This window comes from Gouania willdenowi, unplaced genomic scaffold, assembly GCF_900634775.1.
Source record: "Gouania willdenowi unplaced genomic scaffold, fGouWil2.1 scaffold_98_arrow_ctg1, whole genome shotgun sequence".
Classification (NCBI taxonomy): Eukaryota; Metazoa; Chordata; class Actinopteri; order Blenniiformes; family Gobiesocidae; genus Gouania; species Gouania willdenowi.
This window is the reverse complement of record NW_021145263.1, coordinates 17603-35252: the sequence shown is the minus strand read 5'-3', so window position 1 is coordinate 35252 and position 17650 is coordinate 17603. Positions and strand designations below refer to the sequence as shown.

At 41.7% G+C, this 17650-nt stretch overlaps 2 protein-coding genes and 1 non-coding gene across 6 annotated transcripts; 1 reads left to right on the top strand and 2 right to left on the bottom strand.

The window, feature by feature from the left end:
• Positions 1-672: 672 nt before the first annotated feature.
• LOC114461131 (uncharacterized) lies at positions 673-5226 on the bottom strand. Of its 4 annotated transcripts, none has more exons than XM_028442972.1 (8): positions 5070-5226; positions 3246-4827; positions 2849-3049; positions 2341-2710; positions 2200-2246; positions 1834-2087; positions 1476-1721; positions 673-1246 (listed from the first exon to the last, which is right to left on the bottom strand). In XM_028442972.1, the coding sequence occupies exons 2-5, from the start codon at positions 4213-4215 to the stop codon at positions 2228-2230; spliced, it is 1560 nt and encodes a 519-aa protein (XP_028298773.1). In that variant the 5' UTR covers positions 4216-4827; positions 5070-5226; the 3' UTR covers positions 673-1246; positions 1476-1721; positions 1834-2087; positions 2200-2227. The 4 variants fall into 4 exon arrangements, with proteins under 4 accessions (XP_028298773.1, XP_028298774.1, XP_028298778.1 ...); XM_028442973.1 differs by having other exon boundaries at positions 1476-1700; XM_028442977.1 differs by having other exon boundaries at positions 2341-2698.
• LOC114461129 (uncharacterized) lies at positions 4504-5951 on the bottom strand. The gene is made up of 4 exons (XM_028442970.1): positions 5428-5951; positions 5070-5324; positions 4676-4827; positions 4504-4563 (listed from the first exon to the last, which is right to left on the bottom strand). Exons 1-4 carry the CDS (start codon positions 5927-5929, stop codon positions 4504-4506), a joined length of 969 nt encoding a protein of 322 aa, XP_028298771.1. The 5' UTR covers positions 5930-5951.
• A 2063-nt stretch (positions 5952-8014) lies between these two features.
• Positions 8015-8088, top strand: trnai-aau (transfer RNA isoleucine (anticodon AAU)). Its single transcript has one exon. It is a non-coding gene; the product is annotated as a tRNA-Ile (tRNA).
• The last annotated feature ends 9562 nt before the right edge of the window (positions 8089-17650 follow it).

The window sequence follows — 17650 nt, the reverse complement described above, 5'->3', positions numbered from 1 at the left end:
CTATCATACAAACATAATTAATCAGAGATCGCCAGACACGCACACACAGACACAGACAAATCACATGCTGTGCAGTAACATCTAATTAAAAGCTGTTTTCTAGTATATACATTGGTTAAGATGGTGTTTTTTTAATGAACAGTTTCAATGGACAAGAGTAAGTCTGAGGGATGAATATAGTTTATATATATATATATATATATATATATATATATATATATATATATATATATATATATATATATATACTGTATATTAGATTTATATATATTAATACATTAAAGGGTTGAAAAACCCTGTCAAGCCCTCCTGAGTTCAATGAGTTCAGATGTAGATATGATATTCCAAACACTGTAGTTTTTAATGCCAGATTAAAAAAAGGAAATTGTTTAAAAAAAAAATGTAATGTCTTTAATACAGAGAAAACAACCATTCACAAATAACAATAATAACTATAAATAATATCACCACCACCTCCCACCCCCAACAAGTATAAAATAGAAAAATTCCCAACAACAAACAGATATAAAACAGATATAAAATACTTGAAATATATACTTTTTTTAAAAACTTAAAAATATCTATTATTTTCAGTTATTTACAAATTTACAAACTATTTTACAAATAGCAAATTCAGCCCTGTGATGAGATTGGAGGAAAGAGGTTCCTCATTTCCCACTTTATTTACTTTTTGCCATAATTGCGCTCCTCCAGTAAAGCCCTCCACTCATCATAGGACTGAGTCTCAGTCTCTTCTCAATACCAGTTGCCAAAATACTGGCGATGTGTAGGAGGGTTCCTGTCCTTTTTGCACTTGCTGCAAACTATAGTGTCTTTCTTTTTGGTGTATTTTCTTTTAAAAATACCTGACTGCTCTGCCTCCATTTTTCTTTTCCTATACTGCTGTGTGGTGTAGGGAACCGCTTGAGGTGTTACCTGTGTCTGAAATGTTAGAGGGGAAGTAATTAAGGGTTTTGGAGGGGCAGGTGGAACAGGATGAAAAAAGAGCAATGTCTGTGGTGGTGGTGGTGGTGGCTGAGATGGTGGTCTTCCTTTAAGTTGTGCCTGCCCAGCAGTGTTCGGTGGCAGCACAAAAGGATGAGGCTGAGCTAAAGAGCCAAATGTAAAAGTTTGTCCTTTCTGCAGGGCAGGTGGAAGTCTTGATGGAGCTGCCATTGGGGCCTGTAAAGCTGGAAGACCCTGCTTTAAAATATCCTGCTCCTGTGCCTTGCACCGCCTGCAGTACCTATGAAAACACAAAATAATTTATATGAAAACAAAAGTTTCTACATTGTAAAATGCACAAAAAATGTAATCTTGCTTTTGATGTGATTTACATAAGACAAATATGTCCCCGAGGCCTTAATCTGGAATATGTAATAAAGTTTCATAAACAACAAAAAAAAGTCTCATAATTAGTGGTCAACAAAATCAGCTCTACATAAAATATGTATATTTATATAAATCCTACTCACCACTGTGAAACTGTTGCAGCATTTACTTCAGGCAGCTGTATAGTGGTCTCGCTCATCAGCCTGGCGTTTGTGACTACGCACTCCCTGATGTTTTTGTACGCGCGTATCACCACAGTGTATCTTGACAGCTTCTTTCCCTCACAGCGCACAGTGCTCGGGTAGATGGCAAAAAGCTTGACAAAGATCGCCTCAACCACTCTGTTGCAGTCGGGCCACTGTGCAGGACTGTGAGCCCCGACGAAAGACCTGTAGTTAAAAATAATGTATGCTTTAAAAACATTACAATAATGTGTGACTTACATTATATTTAACTTTTTTTTACATAACCCAGATATTGTGTTTTCCTAGTTTAATTCACCTTTTGGTGCTCTCCACACCTGGAGCCACAATCTTCTTCGTAGCCCGGAATCGTCCCTTGCTCAGGCTGGTCTGGTGTCGAGCTGGGTAGACAGTTTTTTTTTTGTCATACTCCCCCAGTTCCTGCCACAGAGCAATGACCTGACTACATTCCTCCTGAGTCAGCGCAAGACGGTGGTCTCTTAGTCCAGCCAAGTAATCAGCCAGATCCTGCACTGCGCCATACCCTTCAATGTTATCAGGGCCAACCCAATCCTAACAAAAACAAAAACAAGAAAAAAGAAGCACTGATGACAGCAGTGCACACTCATCAATCCAAGCTATTGCAACTTTTCTTTGTTTTTCTTTAAGGTAAACAACTTCTTACATGGCATGAGGAGGAGTGTGGAGATGGATCAGTAGATGGCGCTGATGCTAAAAGAAAAAGACAAGTATTTAGAGTAAAACATTTTAAATTTAAAAAAATAAGCAAAACGTGAGATTTTAGAAACAGTTGTGTAAAACTCACTAGACTGTTCTGCAGGAGAAACTGTTTGTGTGGAATGGGGGAGCAGAGCGGTCACAGCAGGTGAAGGAGCTGCAGAAGCTGATGATGAGGCGACATGTGACTGAGTCACTGGCAACAGAGGGATAACGGGGGGAATGGGAGGCACAAAGGCAGTAGCCTGAGGAGATGGAGCTGCTGAGGAACCAGGAACAGCTGCAGATGCTTGTGAGGCGAGAAGTGCTTGCTCTGCCTCTAGTGTGGGTACTGTCATGTCCTGTGAAGCCCTCATCTATCTCAACTTCAGTGGTCTCAGACTCTTCAATGACCACTTTGTAGTCCTGCAGAACTTTGCCAGTTTGCTGATAGAGGTATTCCACACCTATAAGCTCACCTTCAAAATGATGATTTAACAAAACAAGACAAAAAAAGAAAAGAAAAAGCACAAACAAGAACACAAAAAAAGTTAAACATTAGATGAAAGCATAAGTTGAAGAAATCAAAAACAAACAATCATATAACAATAATCAACCTGTGTATTGTCTTGGCCCGACATAAGGGATGATCTTTTCGCCCAGAACCTCCTCTGCTAGGGTGTTAGCAGCATGACGGAGCAGATGGTTGTATGAGCACGACTGCTCATCCTTTGATGCTGCCACAGCCCGGTCCTCATTCCACCTTGATAGCCCATCCAAAAGATAGGCCTGGAAGAAGACATCACTTGCCAGGGTCCCTATAAAGTAATTCAGAAAACAGAGAATAAAAAAATATTCATCATACATATTGTTCCAACAACATATTTCTGTTTATAATCATTAGAAGACTTGCAATTAATCTGATTCTTTAGGATCCGTCATGTTATATTTCAGTGTAGTCACAAAATACTTTTGTAAGAAAAACAAAAACAAATAAAGTATGACAATGTTTACCAGGGATGAAACGGTTCAGGTGAAGATGAAAAGACTCCAGTGACGTAGAACCTCGGGCACAGCGGTACGTGGGCAGACGGTGACCTCCCTTCAGGACATTTCCCGTCTGCAGGTAAAGCTGGATCCCTTGTGGATCCTGGATGCAGGTGACATGTTTCTTCTGGGATTTAACGATTTCACTCATTCTTGCTGAGTTTATCAGTGGGACTCCCAGAGTGTCACGACCGTTGTCACCATCCAAGCCCTGGATGAGCCTTTCAATGAGAACCTGTGTCTCCCGAACACCGCGGGTGGTCCTCTTGCAGTGCAGGGCAAGCTCACTTTGGCTGATAGACCGGAGTACATCTGCCTCAGATGGAGTTCGGCCTTTAGCTTCTAGCTCTGACTGCTTTGCTATTTTCAGGGCCTTCAGGTTGTCTTCATCCCACATGAAGATGCAGTGGCTGAGGCGACCCATGAAAGTGGCATACAGCTGGTGGGAATCAGTTGTGCAGCCAACCGAAAACCTCCTCATAAAGTGCCAAATGTCGAGCCGGATGTTCAGATGTTTCCATTCTTCGAACATTCTCCTAAGAAAGCTGTTGCCACAGCAGTCTTTGTCGACATAGAGCACATCAGGAGGAGGTACCCCAGCCATCCTGTATCTCCTGACCAGCCCGTCAATCATTGGCCCGAGGCCAAACCCCTCACTGGCAGTGAGCACAGACATGATGACCTGTCCATGCTCATTTCCAACATTTGTCACCCAGGTCGCAGTTCCAAAGCTCCTCCCTGCAAGTTTGCGGGCAACTTTTTTCGTAGAGTCCATTTTTAAAATGCGGCCAAGTTGGGACGTGATGGCTGCTTTAATTTCTTCCAGCCTCTGAAGAACATCCTGGGCGTACACCTGCATCAGCCACCTGTGTTTAGGAACAGTAAGCATTGCAGGTGTGGGTGGAAATGTCACAGGACTAATCAGACCCTTCTCCATGGCACTCTTCACTCCTCTGCAGTCTGTCAGGTACTGCACCGTCTTCTGCAGCCAGATTTCAGAGTGACGCTCCTGCAGCTTCCTCTGAATCTGACTGCTGCTGTTTCCCAGGCATCAAACTCACAACCTCCATATCACAAGCAAGTTTGGATGTTAAAATGGATGGAAACTGCATCCTGTGGCCAACATCAAGCTGTGAAATGATGCCATGGCTCCAGCTGATGACCTTCCTCTTGCATCTATTGCAGGCAAGATATTCAGATGCCATAAAATAGATGGTGCCTAAACTCACCACCTGTCTGATCTTCTGATGCAGACCAGCTGAATACAGGAGCTCTTTGTGACAATCTGAGTGAGGACACATCAGCTTTACTTGCCAAAGCTTTCGAGGCATCCAGAGGAACAGAGGATGGCTAAAGTAGTTCTCCAGCCGAGGGACATTTTTGGCCTGCAATGGCACCTGTGGAGGATACCACCAAAGTTTGTCCACTCTGTTAAAGTCCAACTCCGGGTGTCCCTGTGCTGTCCACTTGAACAGAGCCTTTGACATCCACTTCTGGTCTACTTCAGGGAGCGTCTTTATCCAGCCAGCTGGAAGACAGACTCTCTGTGCTAAAACACGCACAAAAAAATGCAAAAAACATAGATGAAAAATTAAAAGCAAATATCAACATAAACAAAATATTTGAAAGCTTCTGAAATAACATATGAATGCAAAAGACATAAATACAAAGGAGGTACATAATATACATTTATTTTTCATTTATAATGTAAATGCAAAAACTAAATGAATAAATAAAATCAATGATCAAAGACTGGTATTTTTTTTTAAAAATAATGTAATGTTGACTAACTTGTCGTTTGGGCCTCTTCCCATCTTAAGACCTCTGCCAGCAAAGTGATGTCATCAGGCTCAGACACAGGTTTGCCGGGGGCAGATGAGGAGCGTCCAGGGGCAGAGGAGGGTCCCGGGACTGCAGAGGTGGATGGAGTTTCCTCCACAAAGGACGATGAGGGTACAGAGCGATGCTTGAGGACAGAGGCGGGAGGAGTTGAAGCGGTGGGGCTACTGATGGTGGACGAGGGCTGCGTACGTGCATGCGTCAAAGCTACCAAAAAAAGAAAAAGAAAAAGCATCACAACTACTGAATGGCAGACAAATAATAAATTAATGTATGTATGTATGTAACATGTAATCACATGTTTCCTTACATGGTCTGACTTTCATTGGAGACACCAGCCTTTTCATCATCTTGGTTAAGTTTTGCTCGCCTTTCCTGACCAAGAGGGAGGACAGGGAGGCAACAGAGGAGCATTTCTTAGGAGAAGGCTGTGATCCTTTACTCTGAATAGAGCTCTGTTGTGTGGTGACTGTCTGCTGAGACTTTTTCTCAACATACTGCTCTTCCTTCATAGCAACAGCAATATTGCCTGAAGGAAAGAGCTCCACATACTCCCTGAAACACTGCTTATTGTGGGCATGATCTGTTGAATCTTTGCTGCCTCCTGTGGGATCCCTCCTCATAGCAGCCACAAGGTAAGCAGCATACCCGAGAGCATTCTCCAGCACCCACTTGAAGGTCTGTCCACGGAAAACACCAAACTGGATTTCAAAGAAACCCAGTAAGTGTTTTCTGTTGGATGGATCTCCTTTGTGCTCCAGCAGGTTGCTTCGAGCCTTATCCATCACAGCCTCCGGGGACAAGGGTCGCATCCATGGCTTTCCCTTATTAGCCTTTTTTATTTCCATTGCCTCAAAGGAGTCAGATATTTTTAAGCTACCATCAGCCCGTCTAAAAAAGTGGGGTTCCATCTGTTTGACAAAGAAATAAAAAAGACTGAGTTGTAGTAGATGAGCAGATAATGTTTAATTAACAGTAAATATTTGCATACACTATGTACACACGCTGAATTAGAATTAACATGTTATTCCTAACACAGTTTTTAATGAGCAAACTTGTTAAAAGAAAAAGGAGGAGCTAGATGCTAACCTCAAATAAATATAAAAAAGTACTGAATTATCTACACACATTTGCTCTATCAGGGGGAAATGAATGAATAAACGATTGACTGACTGACTGACTGACTGACTGACTGACTGACTGACTGACTGACTGAATGAATGAATGAATGAATGAATGAATGTTTGATACACAAATCTACAAATAAGTGGAACACAGTTTAAGAAAACAGTAAATAAATAATACACGCTTCCGTTTGTAACATTACGTTAATTGATGAATTAAGCTACCACTGGAAAATAAATCTTAACACTTTGCTGTGACTTAAAGCACTATAAACAACGAGTTTGTGCGAAAACAACCCCAGAAAAACAAGTAGAGTGGGGGGTTGGGCCAGGTAAAAGCGTCGTAATTACGAGCTGACTGAATGAATGAATGAATGAATGAATGTTTGATACACAAATCTACAAATAAGTGGAACACAGTTTAAGACAGTTGTAAAAGTAACAGAACTAAAGTAGGCGCACTAAGTTACAGTAGTAACAGTAACCGTGTACCAAAAAAAAAAAATACACACTTCTGTTTGTAACATTACGTTCATTGATAAATTAAGCTACCACTGGAAAATAAATCTTAACACTTTGCTGTGACTTAAAGCACTATAAACAACGAGTTTGTGCGAAAACAACCCCAGAAAAACAAGTAGAGTGGGGGGTTGGGCCAGGTAAAAGCGTCGTATTTACGAGCTGACTGAATGACTGACTGACTGACTGACTGACTGACTGACTGACTGACTGACTGACTGAATGAATGTTTGATACACAAATCTACAAATAAATGGAACACAGTTTAAGACAGTTGTAAAAGTAACAGAACTAAAGTAGGCGCACTAAGTTACAGTAGTAACAGTAACCGTGTACCAAAAAAAAAAAATACACACTTCCGTTTGTAACATTACGTTCATTGATAAATTAAGCTACCATCGGAAAATAAATCTTAACACTTTGCCGTGACTTGAAGCACTATAAACAACGAGTTTAAGTGCCGAAACATGTGTGTGTGTGTGTGTGTGTGTGTGTGTGTGTGTGTGTGTGTGTGTGTGTGTGTGATCCTCACACAAGCAGCTGATCAGAGCAGACACACTCCACACTGCAGATGAAATGTGTCTGTTCTCTGTCTCCACCTTAGATAATGTTTCTCTTAGTTTTACAAGCTATTTATCTCGTTTGTTATCACTCTCTCTGACTCAGGGCAGACTGTGCACGGACTGAAAGCAGATCAAGTGAAGTCCACCACACACACAGAGTCAGAGGAACCTCTGTGACTCTGTTCCTCATGAACATGTTTGTGCCTTTATTCTGTTGCTTCTCCACCTCAGTCTTCATTTTTCCTCTTGTTTTGACAAAAGTCACGTTTCAGATTTCTGCTGGAATACGAAGCCATGGGACTTTCTCTACTCTCAGATCAAGAACACACGTTGATTTTTAATGAGCAGCTCCAGCAGCCAATAGTAATGCTTAAAACAGCTCATAAGATTGCTGTGTTGGTAGAAAGACCTCTGATTGGCTGACATCCATCCTGTATTGATTAACTTCATTTTCAGAGCCTGGAGAAGGAGAAGAGATTCACTGTGTACTCAGAACACTTTGGATTACAATATGCTCAAAGATGATTATGGACTTTTGACCAAATAACATAAAAAAAACAAAAAAAAAACATACTGCAGCTTTAAGCGAAGGGATGAGTACTGCTGAATTTTCACCTGCCAACTTTCTGGGTGTTTAGAACCGTGATTGTTTTAACTCAACCATATTTTTACACATTTTTGCAGCTTCATAGGCCAGTTAGCTCAGCTGGTCAGAGCGTGGTGCTAATAACGCCAAGGTCATGGGTTCAAACCCCATACTGACCAGATATTAATCAAGGACCATAAACCTGCTTTCATGTGTTGTAAATGTTAGTGTATGAGTCAGAAAGGACAAGGTATGAATATGTATACAATAAACACAGATAAAGAATATCTAAACTGTTAACCATTCCCCAACCTGGAAGAAAATTCACAAATAGCCAAAAATCTAGAATGACTGTCAGTAAAGAAGCTTCTTTTTGACATCTTAATAAATCAGCAAGTAGGACAAATACCAATTTATTGATGAATAATCCCAGAACAATTTAGGTTAAAGATCACATTACTCCTGTATTAGCCTCTCTGCATTGGCTTCCCATAAAATATAGAATACAATTCAAGATTCTTCTTCTCACTTATAAAGCCCTGTTATGGTCATTTTTATATTCATCATCATATCGTCAAATGTATGTTCATGTGTACAATTTGTCATGTTTTAATACATGACGACTCCATTACTCTTTACACTTTTGAACAGCTGAATCATGATTAAACAGTACAGAGCGTACTCAGTGCACAGAGCCAATGTCATGTTCTGTTAGTTAAGTCAAGGCCAGAGTCTCTGCTCGCATGCAGCACACACTATCAAGGAGATAAGAGTGGCGCACATCTTCTTCATAACATATACGTCTTCATCATCCTCAAATCTTTCCACTATTGGGCATCTGACTCTCCCCTCCTCCTTACCCCAGAGTGGAACTTTGCTCTTATCTGTATAAAAAGCTTAAGCTTTGAAACTGTTAGGGGGCGCAGCACTTCCTTCGGACGTCCGCCTGGACGGACGCTAATTTTGTTTCACTTTGTTCCATCTTGTACCTTTTTTCTTAGTTTTAGAATAAACCCTTTTTTATAAAACCATCAATGCTTCGCCTGGACTCCATCATTCAACCAGAGCAATAAATCATGTCTCCAAATGAGGTCAACCGTAAATTCAGCCGTAACAATTGGCGTCGACGAACTGAATCCATCTTCTGCTCTGTGGGGCGTCGACCGTGGACCAGCACTGGGTCGACACACTTGAAGCCCCGGGGCTGGCCCGCGGTGGTCCGCCCTCGGACAGAGACTGGAGCACGAACCATCGGTTGAACCTCAAACACCAATTCGGACTAAGGTAAAGCTGCCTTTATAAACATATATATATAAATTTTCATTTACATATATATTCGCTCTGTGTTGATTTTTTTGGAACCAGTCAAGCATTGTATTGATTTTCAGCTTTGAGCTTTGATTTTGATCCTCAGCTGTTCTGTGTTTTGATGCAGTGAACTGTGCCATGAGAAAGGCTCAAATGGTTACTTTTTAATGCTGTAGGTTCTCTCTGGTTTTCTTCGGGCTCGGATATTTTGTTTAGGCATAAAATACGGCTGGTCATTATTTACTTTGGTTTTGTTCGGACACCCACAGACAGATAGACAGGCAACCAAAGTTTCCAAAACATCCCAGCGGTGCCATGATCTGAGTTCACCTCTGTACCGAAAGCAAAATAGATTAAAACCCCGAACCTAACCTAAATTGTGTTTCTGTGAATCAAACAGATGAACAACCCAATAAACAAATAATTTATGCATACGCATATACAATCTTGGTATGATGTGAACTCAGATCATGCTTTCGGTGAGTTTTACTTCTTTTTTTATCTTTGTTTTTATTTTGTGAATGGTTGTTTGGCTTTAAGGCTCTCATTTTAGAGAGAGCCGGCTTTGGTTTTTTTTCTCTCTCTCAACACACACACACACACACACACACACACACACACACACACACACACACACACACACACACGAGAGAGAGAGAGGGAAGTGCGCGCACGCACACGCACAGGCACGCGCACGCACAGAGAGCCAAACACGCACGCACGCACCCACGCACAGAGAGAGAGAGGGAAGCGCACACACGCACACGCACGCGCACGCACAGAGAGCCAAACACGCACGCACGCACCCACGCACAGAGAGAGAGAGGGAAGCGCACACACGCACACGCACAGGCACGCGCACGCACAGAGAGCCAAACACACACACACGGGCTGCTGTGTTTCTGGTTTTTTTTTTTTTTTTTTCCTCTCAGAACGAGGACACACACACACTCAAAGGAAAGAGAGAGGGAAGCACGCGCACGGGCGCACACGCACAGCCACACCCACGCACAGAGAGGGAGGGAGAAGACACACACACACACAAGAGAGAGAGGTAGCGCCCCTCACTGGCCAGTTTAGTGCACTACACACTTGTGACACAACATTGTGATTTCTCACTTCTCCCCCTGCCGACAGAATTACACGCAGACACTATTTTTATTTTTTATTTTAAATTTTATTTTGATTTCATGTTTGATGGGTTCACTCTAAAATGAATATGAGCAACACACACTCAAACACACACACACAGATGAATACAGTATTTCATTTTATTTTATTTTAATATTACTGTTATCATCATTATCATTTTTTTATTATTTCAATGTTAGTTTCTGTTGGCTTTGTGGTTGCCCCCCTGAAGAAACGACATCTTCAATGAAAGAATGAAATCACCTTCAACTCTTACGCTAATGAAATGTCAACATCATTCAAAGGACCAAGCATCAGAAGGAAATGGACAATCAAAGGTCTGTGACCTTTCAGGACTCAAGGACTCAACTCCCATTCAGCAAAGCAATGCTGAAATAACTCGCTCAGTCCCAAGTCAACTCTTCATCGTCTACGAATGGGCCGCATGCCAATGCTGGGATTAACACATCCTGCCCCATCATCAAAGACTGAGAACCTGTGGGCGTCGGAGTGGAGACTCCCCCACCAATGAGTTGCGAGTTAAACGCCACGACTACTGCCTGAATGATGGGCAGCAACTGCAGACTGGTCACACGTCTGCTGGAAATCTTCACCAAAAAAGACACTGTTTCAAAAGCCACAAGGATACCAAGCAACAAGAAGTCCACCACAGCCTTTGGTGGTAGTGCTATATCACCTTAGCCTTGAACTTTGGCATGGAGGGGGACAACTAGCAAAGAGCCAACAAGCTTCTCCTTCGATAAGACAATACTAACCCCTCTATCTTCTGACTGTGCACTAGATTATTTTGTTTTCATTTATTCTCTCACACGCAGACAGACCAGACATACAGTCACACACCCACATTCATAACTATGAACTTCAAACAGAACCCTTCTGTTTGCCACATAAGACCATGTGTGCCCATCATTTATCTTTGCTTTTATTCATTATGTTGCCTTTATGAGAAAAGAACAAACAAAAGGGAAGAAAATAGTGTTACTGATAAGGTTGTTTTTGTTTGCTTTTCTTTCATTTATTCTCTTGTTGAGGGGAGGCCCCCCCACAATGCAAGATATGGTTACATCCGCTGAAGAAAGAGCCCTCTGTTGCCTCAGCTTTTGGAGCTGAAGTTTTAATTTTTATTGGCCATGATTTTTTTGAGCTCACACGTTTTTCTCCTTTGTTATTTCTGAACGATTCTTCTTTTTCTCTTTTGTTTTTACTCAATTTCAGGAAAATTGAGACAGAGATTGAGGACTGCAGCCTCAACCAAGTTTACATTTTGACATTTTTTGACCGATACCCTCGTAAACAATCTGTACCTTACCCTTTTTGAAGCTGCTTGCGACAGACAGCCTAGTTCAACATTCATTGTTTTCATTTTGCGCGCCTCCCCCTTACCGCGTCGGACTGTCTGGCCGGCCCAAAGCCACTCGACAGCAGGGGGGGGTACCAAATTTTTCCTGAGAAAAAATGTCCCATTAGTTGCTATGAGTACATAGGCAATTACTTTTCAAACAAGAAGTCCTGGTTTAATGTGCAGAAAAAGGATAAACCTTGCTAGGGAAAGCACTCTTCGGGGGATAGTTGTCCACCTGATTTTATACATGCTTGGTAACCGAATACCGTTCTGAACAAATTTCTACGTTCCCTTAGAGTGAGGGTTATTAGAGGTTGCGTGCTCCGTTCAATCTTAGAGGTGCCCAATAAAGTCCTGACAGTTGTGCGAAATTTTCCTTCAGTTTGGTACTGAGGTTGAATTATTCTCCCAAACTCTTATTTTCAAGAGCGGTGGTTGAGCCCTGCTGATTCAGAGATTCTTTTTTACATTTCTGAAGACGGACGGCGGGTGAATTTCCCCCAGGTTTGGTACCGGGGTTGAGTTTGTTGAGTTAGACACGGCTGTGCGATTCCTGCCTGATCAGCAGATGAGCAGACTGTCAGTACCGCGGGCAATAATTTAAGTGTAGACTCCGCAAAGGCGGAAGTAAAAAGGAGCGTACCTCTTAGTAATCAGATGATACCAGTAAAAAGCAATTAATTAACACTAAAAGGTTGCCAAGCATGGGGAGGCAATAAGAGCTCATTGACCCCGAGAGAGGAGGTGGACTGGCTATCGCCGCTGGTGGGTTAGATGAGACCTATATTCTACTTAGACACTATGCAACAAAACCTTGTGAATGCATGGACGTGAAAATTGAGGCATGAACGTGTGCGGTGTATGAATGACTGAATGATGACACGTTACGTATGCCTGAGAGAACCGCGTTGTGAGTGCGAATGTGCCGTGGACGTGTCACTGAGTGATTGACCGATGAATGGCTGTTTGACTACACATGTTCCTCTGTTTCATCTTCCTTTCCTCCTGGGTTTTGATGCACTAGATCTTCTCCCTGTTTTTGCCAATTATGTAGTGGGGTGTTCAGAAAACACTGCTGCTTGTTAAAAAAATATGGTTTTAGGCCTTGGGCCTTCTAAAAAGTTACCAGGTTTTAAAGGTTTTTTCTGGGTGTTTAAAAACACCAAACGACGTTTTTTTTTATATATGATACCACTTTCAGTGGAATGACTGGTTTTGACCTTGACTGACCTTACTGTTCATGTTCAGTGTCCATGTTTTTGTTGTTATATGTGTATACTCGTTGTGGTGTGCACTTGTCTATGTCTTCGTCTTAGTTGTTGTTATTGTGTAGCTTTTTCCAAAATACAGGTCGCTGGCTGTATACTCAAAGGAGACGAATCAGATCCAACTAAAGAAAAGAGATATTTTAAATTATTCATTTAAGTCTTAATGTTTTCCTCTCTTTCTGTTTCTGAGTGTTTCCTAACAGACAATGCCACCGCCTTCTCGACTCCGATCCTACCCCTTCGCCGCCATGCCTGGTCACTGCTCTTATGATGAAGGATGAGAATTAAAGGGAAGTATTGTCCATAACTATAACGGGGAAGCAAAGGGGAAATAGATTGAAATAGACACGTGACAATATGACATTTTGTGGATGTTCTAACATAATATCTATTCCAGAGACTACAGAGACTTCCAATCCAACTGCAAAAGTGGGGACAGATCTTCAAATTTCCAAAGGGAGCGTACAGTTGACCCTGGCTTTGACCTTTTAAGGCTGAGGAGGAGGAGGTCGAGGAGGTTGGAGGGCACAAAGGCAGGCGGACACAAGAGAGAGGAAAAAGGAGACACATCCAAAATGATCAGATAAGTAATTTTCCAATGATATTTATCATATGGTTTTAAGAATCCAAATGCATTCTTATGTAAAAAAGGGAAGGGAGGGGCCAATGTCCCTCTGATTTCTTGATTTATATTTTATCATAGGAAAATATACCTCAAACCCTCCAACCATTTTCTTCTTGTTCCACCAGCACTTAGCGTGCAAGACCATAAAACACCTTCACTGGGTTTAGACACTTTTAAGGGAAAAATTAAGTGTTCTCAACATTGGGTTGGTGGCCCAATCTGGGTCGTCTGAGATTTAAAAAGGGTCCTCCTGAAATTCTTGATAATTGATTGAAATAAGAGATAGTTTAAAGTTAAGTAACTTCCAAGCATTTAAGGAAGCTCTCCAAACCGTGCTGGGGCTCGTCACCCCTACGAATGGGATAAATACAGAGAGCAAAAGACAATATGATTGTTCGACTCAACTTAACTTTAATTCTGTCTAACCTTAAAGGGCCAATAATCTTGCTAAATTCTGGTTCAGACACAGAATAGGAGACACTTTTGCCACCAATTGACCTTCAAAATTAAGTAAATTACATCTCAAATAATAATTATGAGGGAAAATAATGAAATAAATGAACTGACAAATTCAGCTCTATAAAAGAATTAGGCTATGTAAATAGGTGTGGAGTGTTAACATTATTCAGAATAAATAAAGGATAGAATAAGATTTCTCCTTCACAAATAAGAGATAGCAAAGAAAAATGAAACAAACAATTTAAATAAATAAATAACATCATTTATTTATTTGGTTAAACTTATTTAGCTTTCTCACATCTCCATGTCTCCCAATTGTATGTATTCATCTTGAGAAGACATGTAACCACACTCCACACTTGTCCGACTTGCATGTCCTTCTCCGTCCGACTTGCATGTCCTTGTAAACAGTGGTTCTCAAATTGTTGCTTCTCACCAGGTAAGTAGACGTACCACAGATAATCACTGCAACTCCAGCTATGCTTCTTCTTACTCCAGGAAAAGAAAATCGAATTAATACTTCCTGCTTTTCTTTCAGCCTCATATTTTCCCACTCGCGTGCGAATGCTACAGATAACATTGAGCTAGCTCACTAACCCACACCTAACCATTGTGTGATTGTGCAGCAGCACCTTTCAGGATCTGAAAAGCTCTCAGATCCTGACCTCTGACCTGTCTCTGCATTCCTGGCCATTCTAACTATTCATTTAGTTAGTTAACTAACCCTAACACCCCTAAACTTTTATTTCATTTCATTTCATTTCATTTCATTTCATTTTATTTTATTTTATTTTATTTTGTTTTGTTTTGTTTTGTTTGGTTACCCCAGTTACCACTGAACTCAGCCGATGAAGACGAGTGATGTCCTTGATGCAAATGATGATTTTTGCTTATCTAGATGTAATAAAGGATGATTTTTGATGATTCATGCCATTGATAATAATGATGAAGTTTTTTTTAAGGTTTATTTCCACATTTTTCTTGATATATCTGTGCCTCACAAAAGAAGAATATATCCAATGTATGACAATAACGATGCTAATGGTTAACCCTGACAGACAGCAAAGGTGGAATATAATAATTTTGTTTCTTGATTTGGTCGTTGAGGCGACCAAAAGTGGGAAATGTTATGGTCATTTTTATATTCATCATCATATCGTCAAATGTATGTTCATGTGTACAATTTGTCATGTTTTAATACATGACGACTCCATTACTCTTTACACTTTTGAACAGCTGAATCATGATTAAACAGTACAGAGCGTACTCAGTGCACAGAGCCAAGGCCAGAGTCTCTGCTCGCATGCAGCACACACTATCAAGGAGATAAGAGTGGCGCACATCTTCTTCATAACATATACGTCTTCATCATCCTCAAATCTTTCCACTATTGGGCATCTGACTCTCCCCTCCTCCTTACCCCAGAGTGGAACTTTGCTCTTATCTGTATAAAAAGCTTAAGCTTTGAAACTGTTAGGGGGCGCGGCACTTCCTTCGGACGTCCGCCTGGACGGACGCTAATTTTGTTTCACTTTGTTCCATCTTGTACCTTTTTTCTTAGTTTTAGAATAAACCCTTTTTTATAAAACCATCAATGCTTCGCCTGGACTCCATCATTCAACCAGAGCAATAAATCATGTCTCCAAATGAGGTCAACCGTAAATTCAGCCGTAACAGCCCTAAATGGACAGGCACCAGTCTATCTCAAGGAGCTTGTAGTGCCATACAATCCCCCCAGAACACTACGCTCTCAAAATGCTGGCCTACTTGTTGTTCCATTTGTCTCTAGAAGTAGTATAGGAGGAAGAGCTTTCAGTTATCAGGCCCCACTTCTCTGGAACCATCTACCAACCACGGTTCGGGGGGCAGACACCCTCTCTACCTTTAAGGTTAGGCTCAAAACATTCCTCTTTGGTAAAGCTTTTAGTTAGGAACCAGCTCATAGCTCATAGTTAAGATGCATTAGGCATAGACTGCCGGGGGGGGAGGTCTGGCATGCTCGGTTGGAGAGAGGTTGGAGAGGGCGTTAAGAGAGAGGTCATTTAGGTTAGAGAGGGACCGGAGAGGGTCCCATTCCTCTCTCTAACACTCTATGTCTGCTTCTTCCCTTGTGTGTTTGCTCCTGTACTCCTTCTGGCTTTTGTCTTGCAGGTCCGTGGGATCCTCAGTGTGGAGTTACAGAGTCTCAACAACTCTGTCTCCACCCTTTCCTCTGCACACACCCAACACAGCATAACGTGGATGGCTGTTCATCATAGGAATGGGATCCACACAAGGTTCCTGCTGCTTAACAGAAGGTTTTCCTTGCCGCCATGATGAATTCATGTTGGGTGTGGGATACATACGTATGTGTATATACGTATATATGCATATATGTGTGTATCCATAAAATGAAGAGTCCGTCCTTAAGACTGCTCTACTGTAAAGTGTCTTGAGATACCATTGGTTATGATTTGGCGCTATACAAAAAAAGATTGATTGATTGATTGATAGCTGAGACACCCCCCCCACCACCACCACCACCCACCCACACACACAGATATCAAAGAACGCAGAACCTGTCATGCCATCCACCAATCAGGAGCCAGCAGAAGGAATGTCAGTGTGAATTTCACTGTGACATCATCACACTGCTGATGACATCATCAGGAGCTGGTCACACATCAAAGGACTCAGCAGCACCTTGAGTATTCTTTAATGAGGGAAACCCTTCTGAGAGAGACACAATAACCCACAAACTCCTTGGACTCAGTGAATTTACTTTATCTCTGTCACTCTGACAACAGTTACATTTTTGATCTAATGATGGAAGTGCATCAGTTCAATGTAAAGAGTCTGGAACAAACATGCTTTGAAGCTCTGAAGGATCACCTCTGTCCAGAAAAATGCATTGGGCTGTGGCAGTTTACTAAAGTCTGGTATATTCCCATTTTGTTTCAACTGAAGTATGAGGCCTTTCACTTTATCTGTGAGAATTTTGAGGAAGTTTCACTCTGTGAAGAGTTTTTGCAGCTTGCGGAGCAGGAGCTGGCTGATATCCTGGGTCAGGATGACCTTACTGTGACCCAGGAGAGCACAGTTTATCAAAGTGTTTTAAGATGGATAAACCACATGCCTGTGGAACGACAGGAAGCCATTTCTACTCTGTTACCAAAGGTACGACTGGGGCTGATGGACAAAAGTTACATCACAGACAATGTGCTTAACAATGATGTGGTAAAAACAAACCCTGAGTCCCACCTCTTGGTCTCTGATACCCTTAAAGTCATGTCTCAACCTTCGTTACTCTGCTCTGAGTCTGGGATCAACAACACCTTGTTTTGCCGTCGTTTGCCAAACGCCGTCTTACTGATGTTTAGAATATATTCTAAGACCATAGAGGCCTTTGACTACAGAACTAACAGCTGGATCACAGTTCACACTCATCCTAGTCTGGAGAATCCCATGACTCACTTATTCCTCTACAGCACTGTCTTCCTTGGTAGATGCTTCTACATTGTGGGTGGTGGTTTTAGTTGGACCGACCCCTCTAACAGAGTGTGGAGGTTTAACCTAGTCACACACACTTGGCAGGAGATGTCACCAAT

Bases quoted from the DNA above. Each gene is read 5' to 3' on its own strand.
- LOC114461131 (XM_028442972.1), bottom strand. From the start codon at position 4,215: ATGGAGAAGGGTCTGATTAGTCCTGTGACATTTCCACCCACACCTGCA. The intron at 3,050-3,245 runs GTAAACATTGTC...ATTACTTTATAG, and splicing joins CCTGAACCGTTTCATCCCTG to GGACCCTGGCAAGTGATGTC. The intron at 2,711-2,848 runs GTTGATTATTGT...ATCATTTTGAAG, and splicing joins CGGGCCAAGACAATACACAG to GTGAGCTTATAGGTGTGGAA.
- LOC114461129 (XM_028442970.1), bottom strand. From the start codon at position 5,929: ATGCGACCCTTGTCCCCGGAGGCTGTGATGGATAAGGCTCGAAGCAAC. The intron at 4,828-5,069 runs GTTAGTCAACAT...TGCGTGTTTTAG, and splicing joins GGAAGAGGCCCAAACGACAA to CACAGAGAGTCTGTCTTCCA. The intron at 4,564-4,675 runs GTGCCATTGCAG...GTCCTCACTCAG, and splicing joins TTTGGTGGTATCCTCCACAG to ATTGTCACAAAGAGCTCCTG.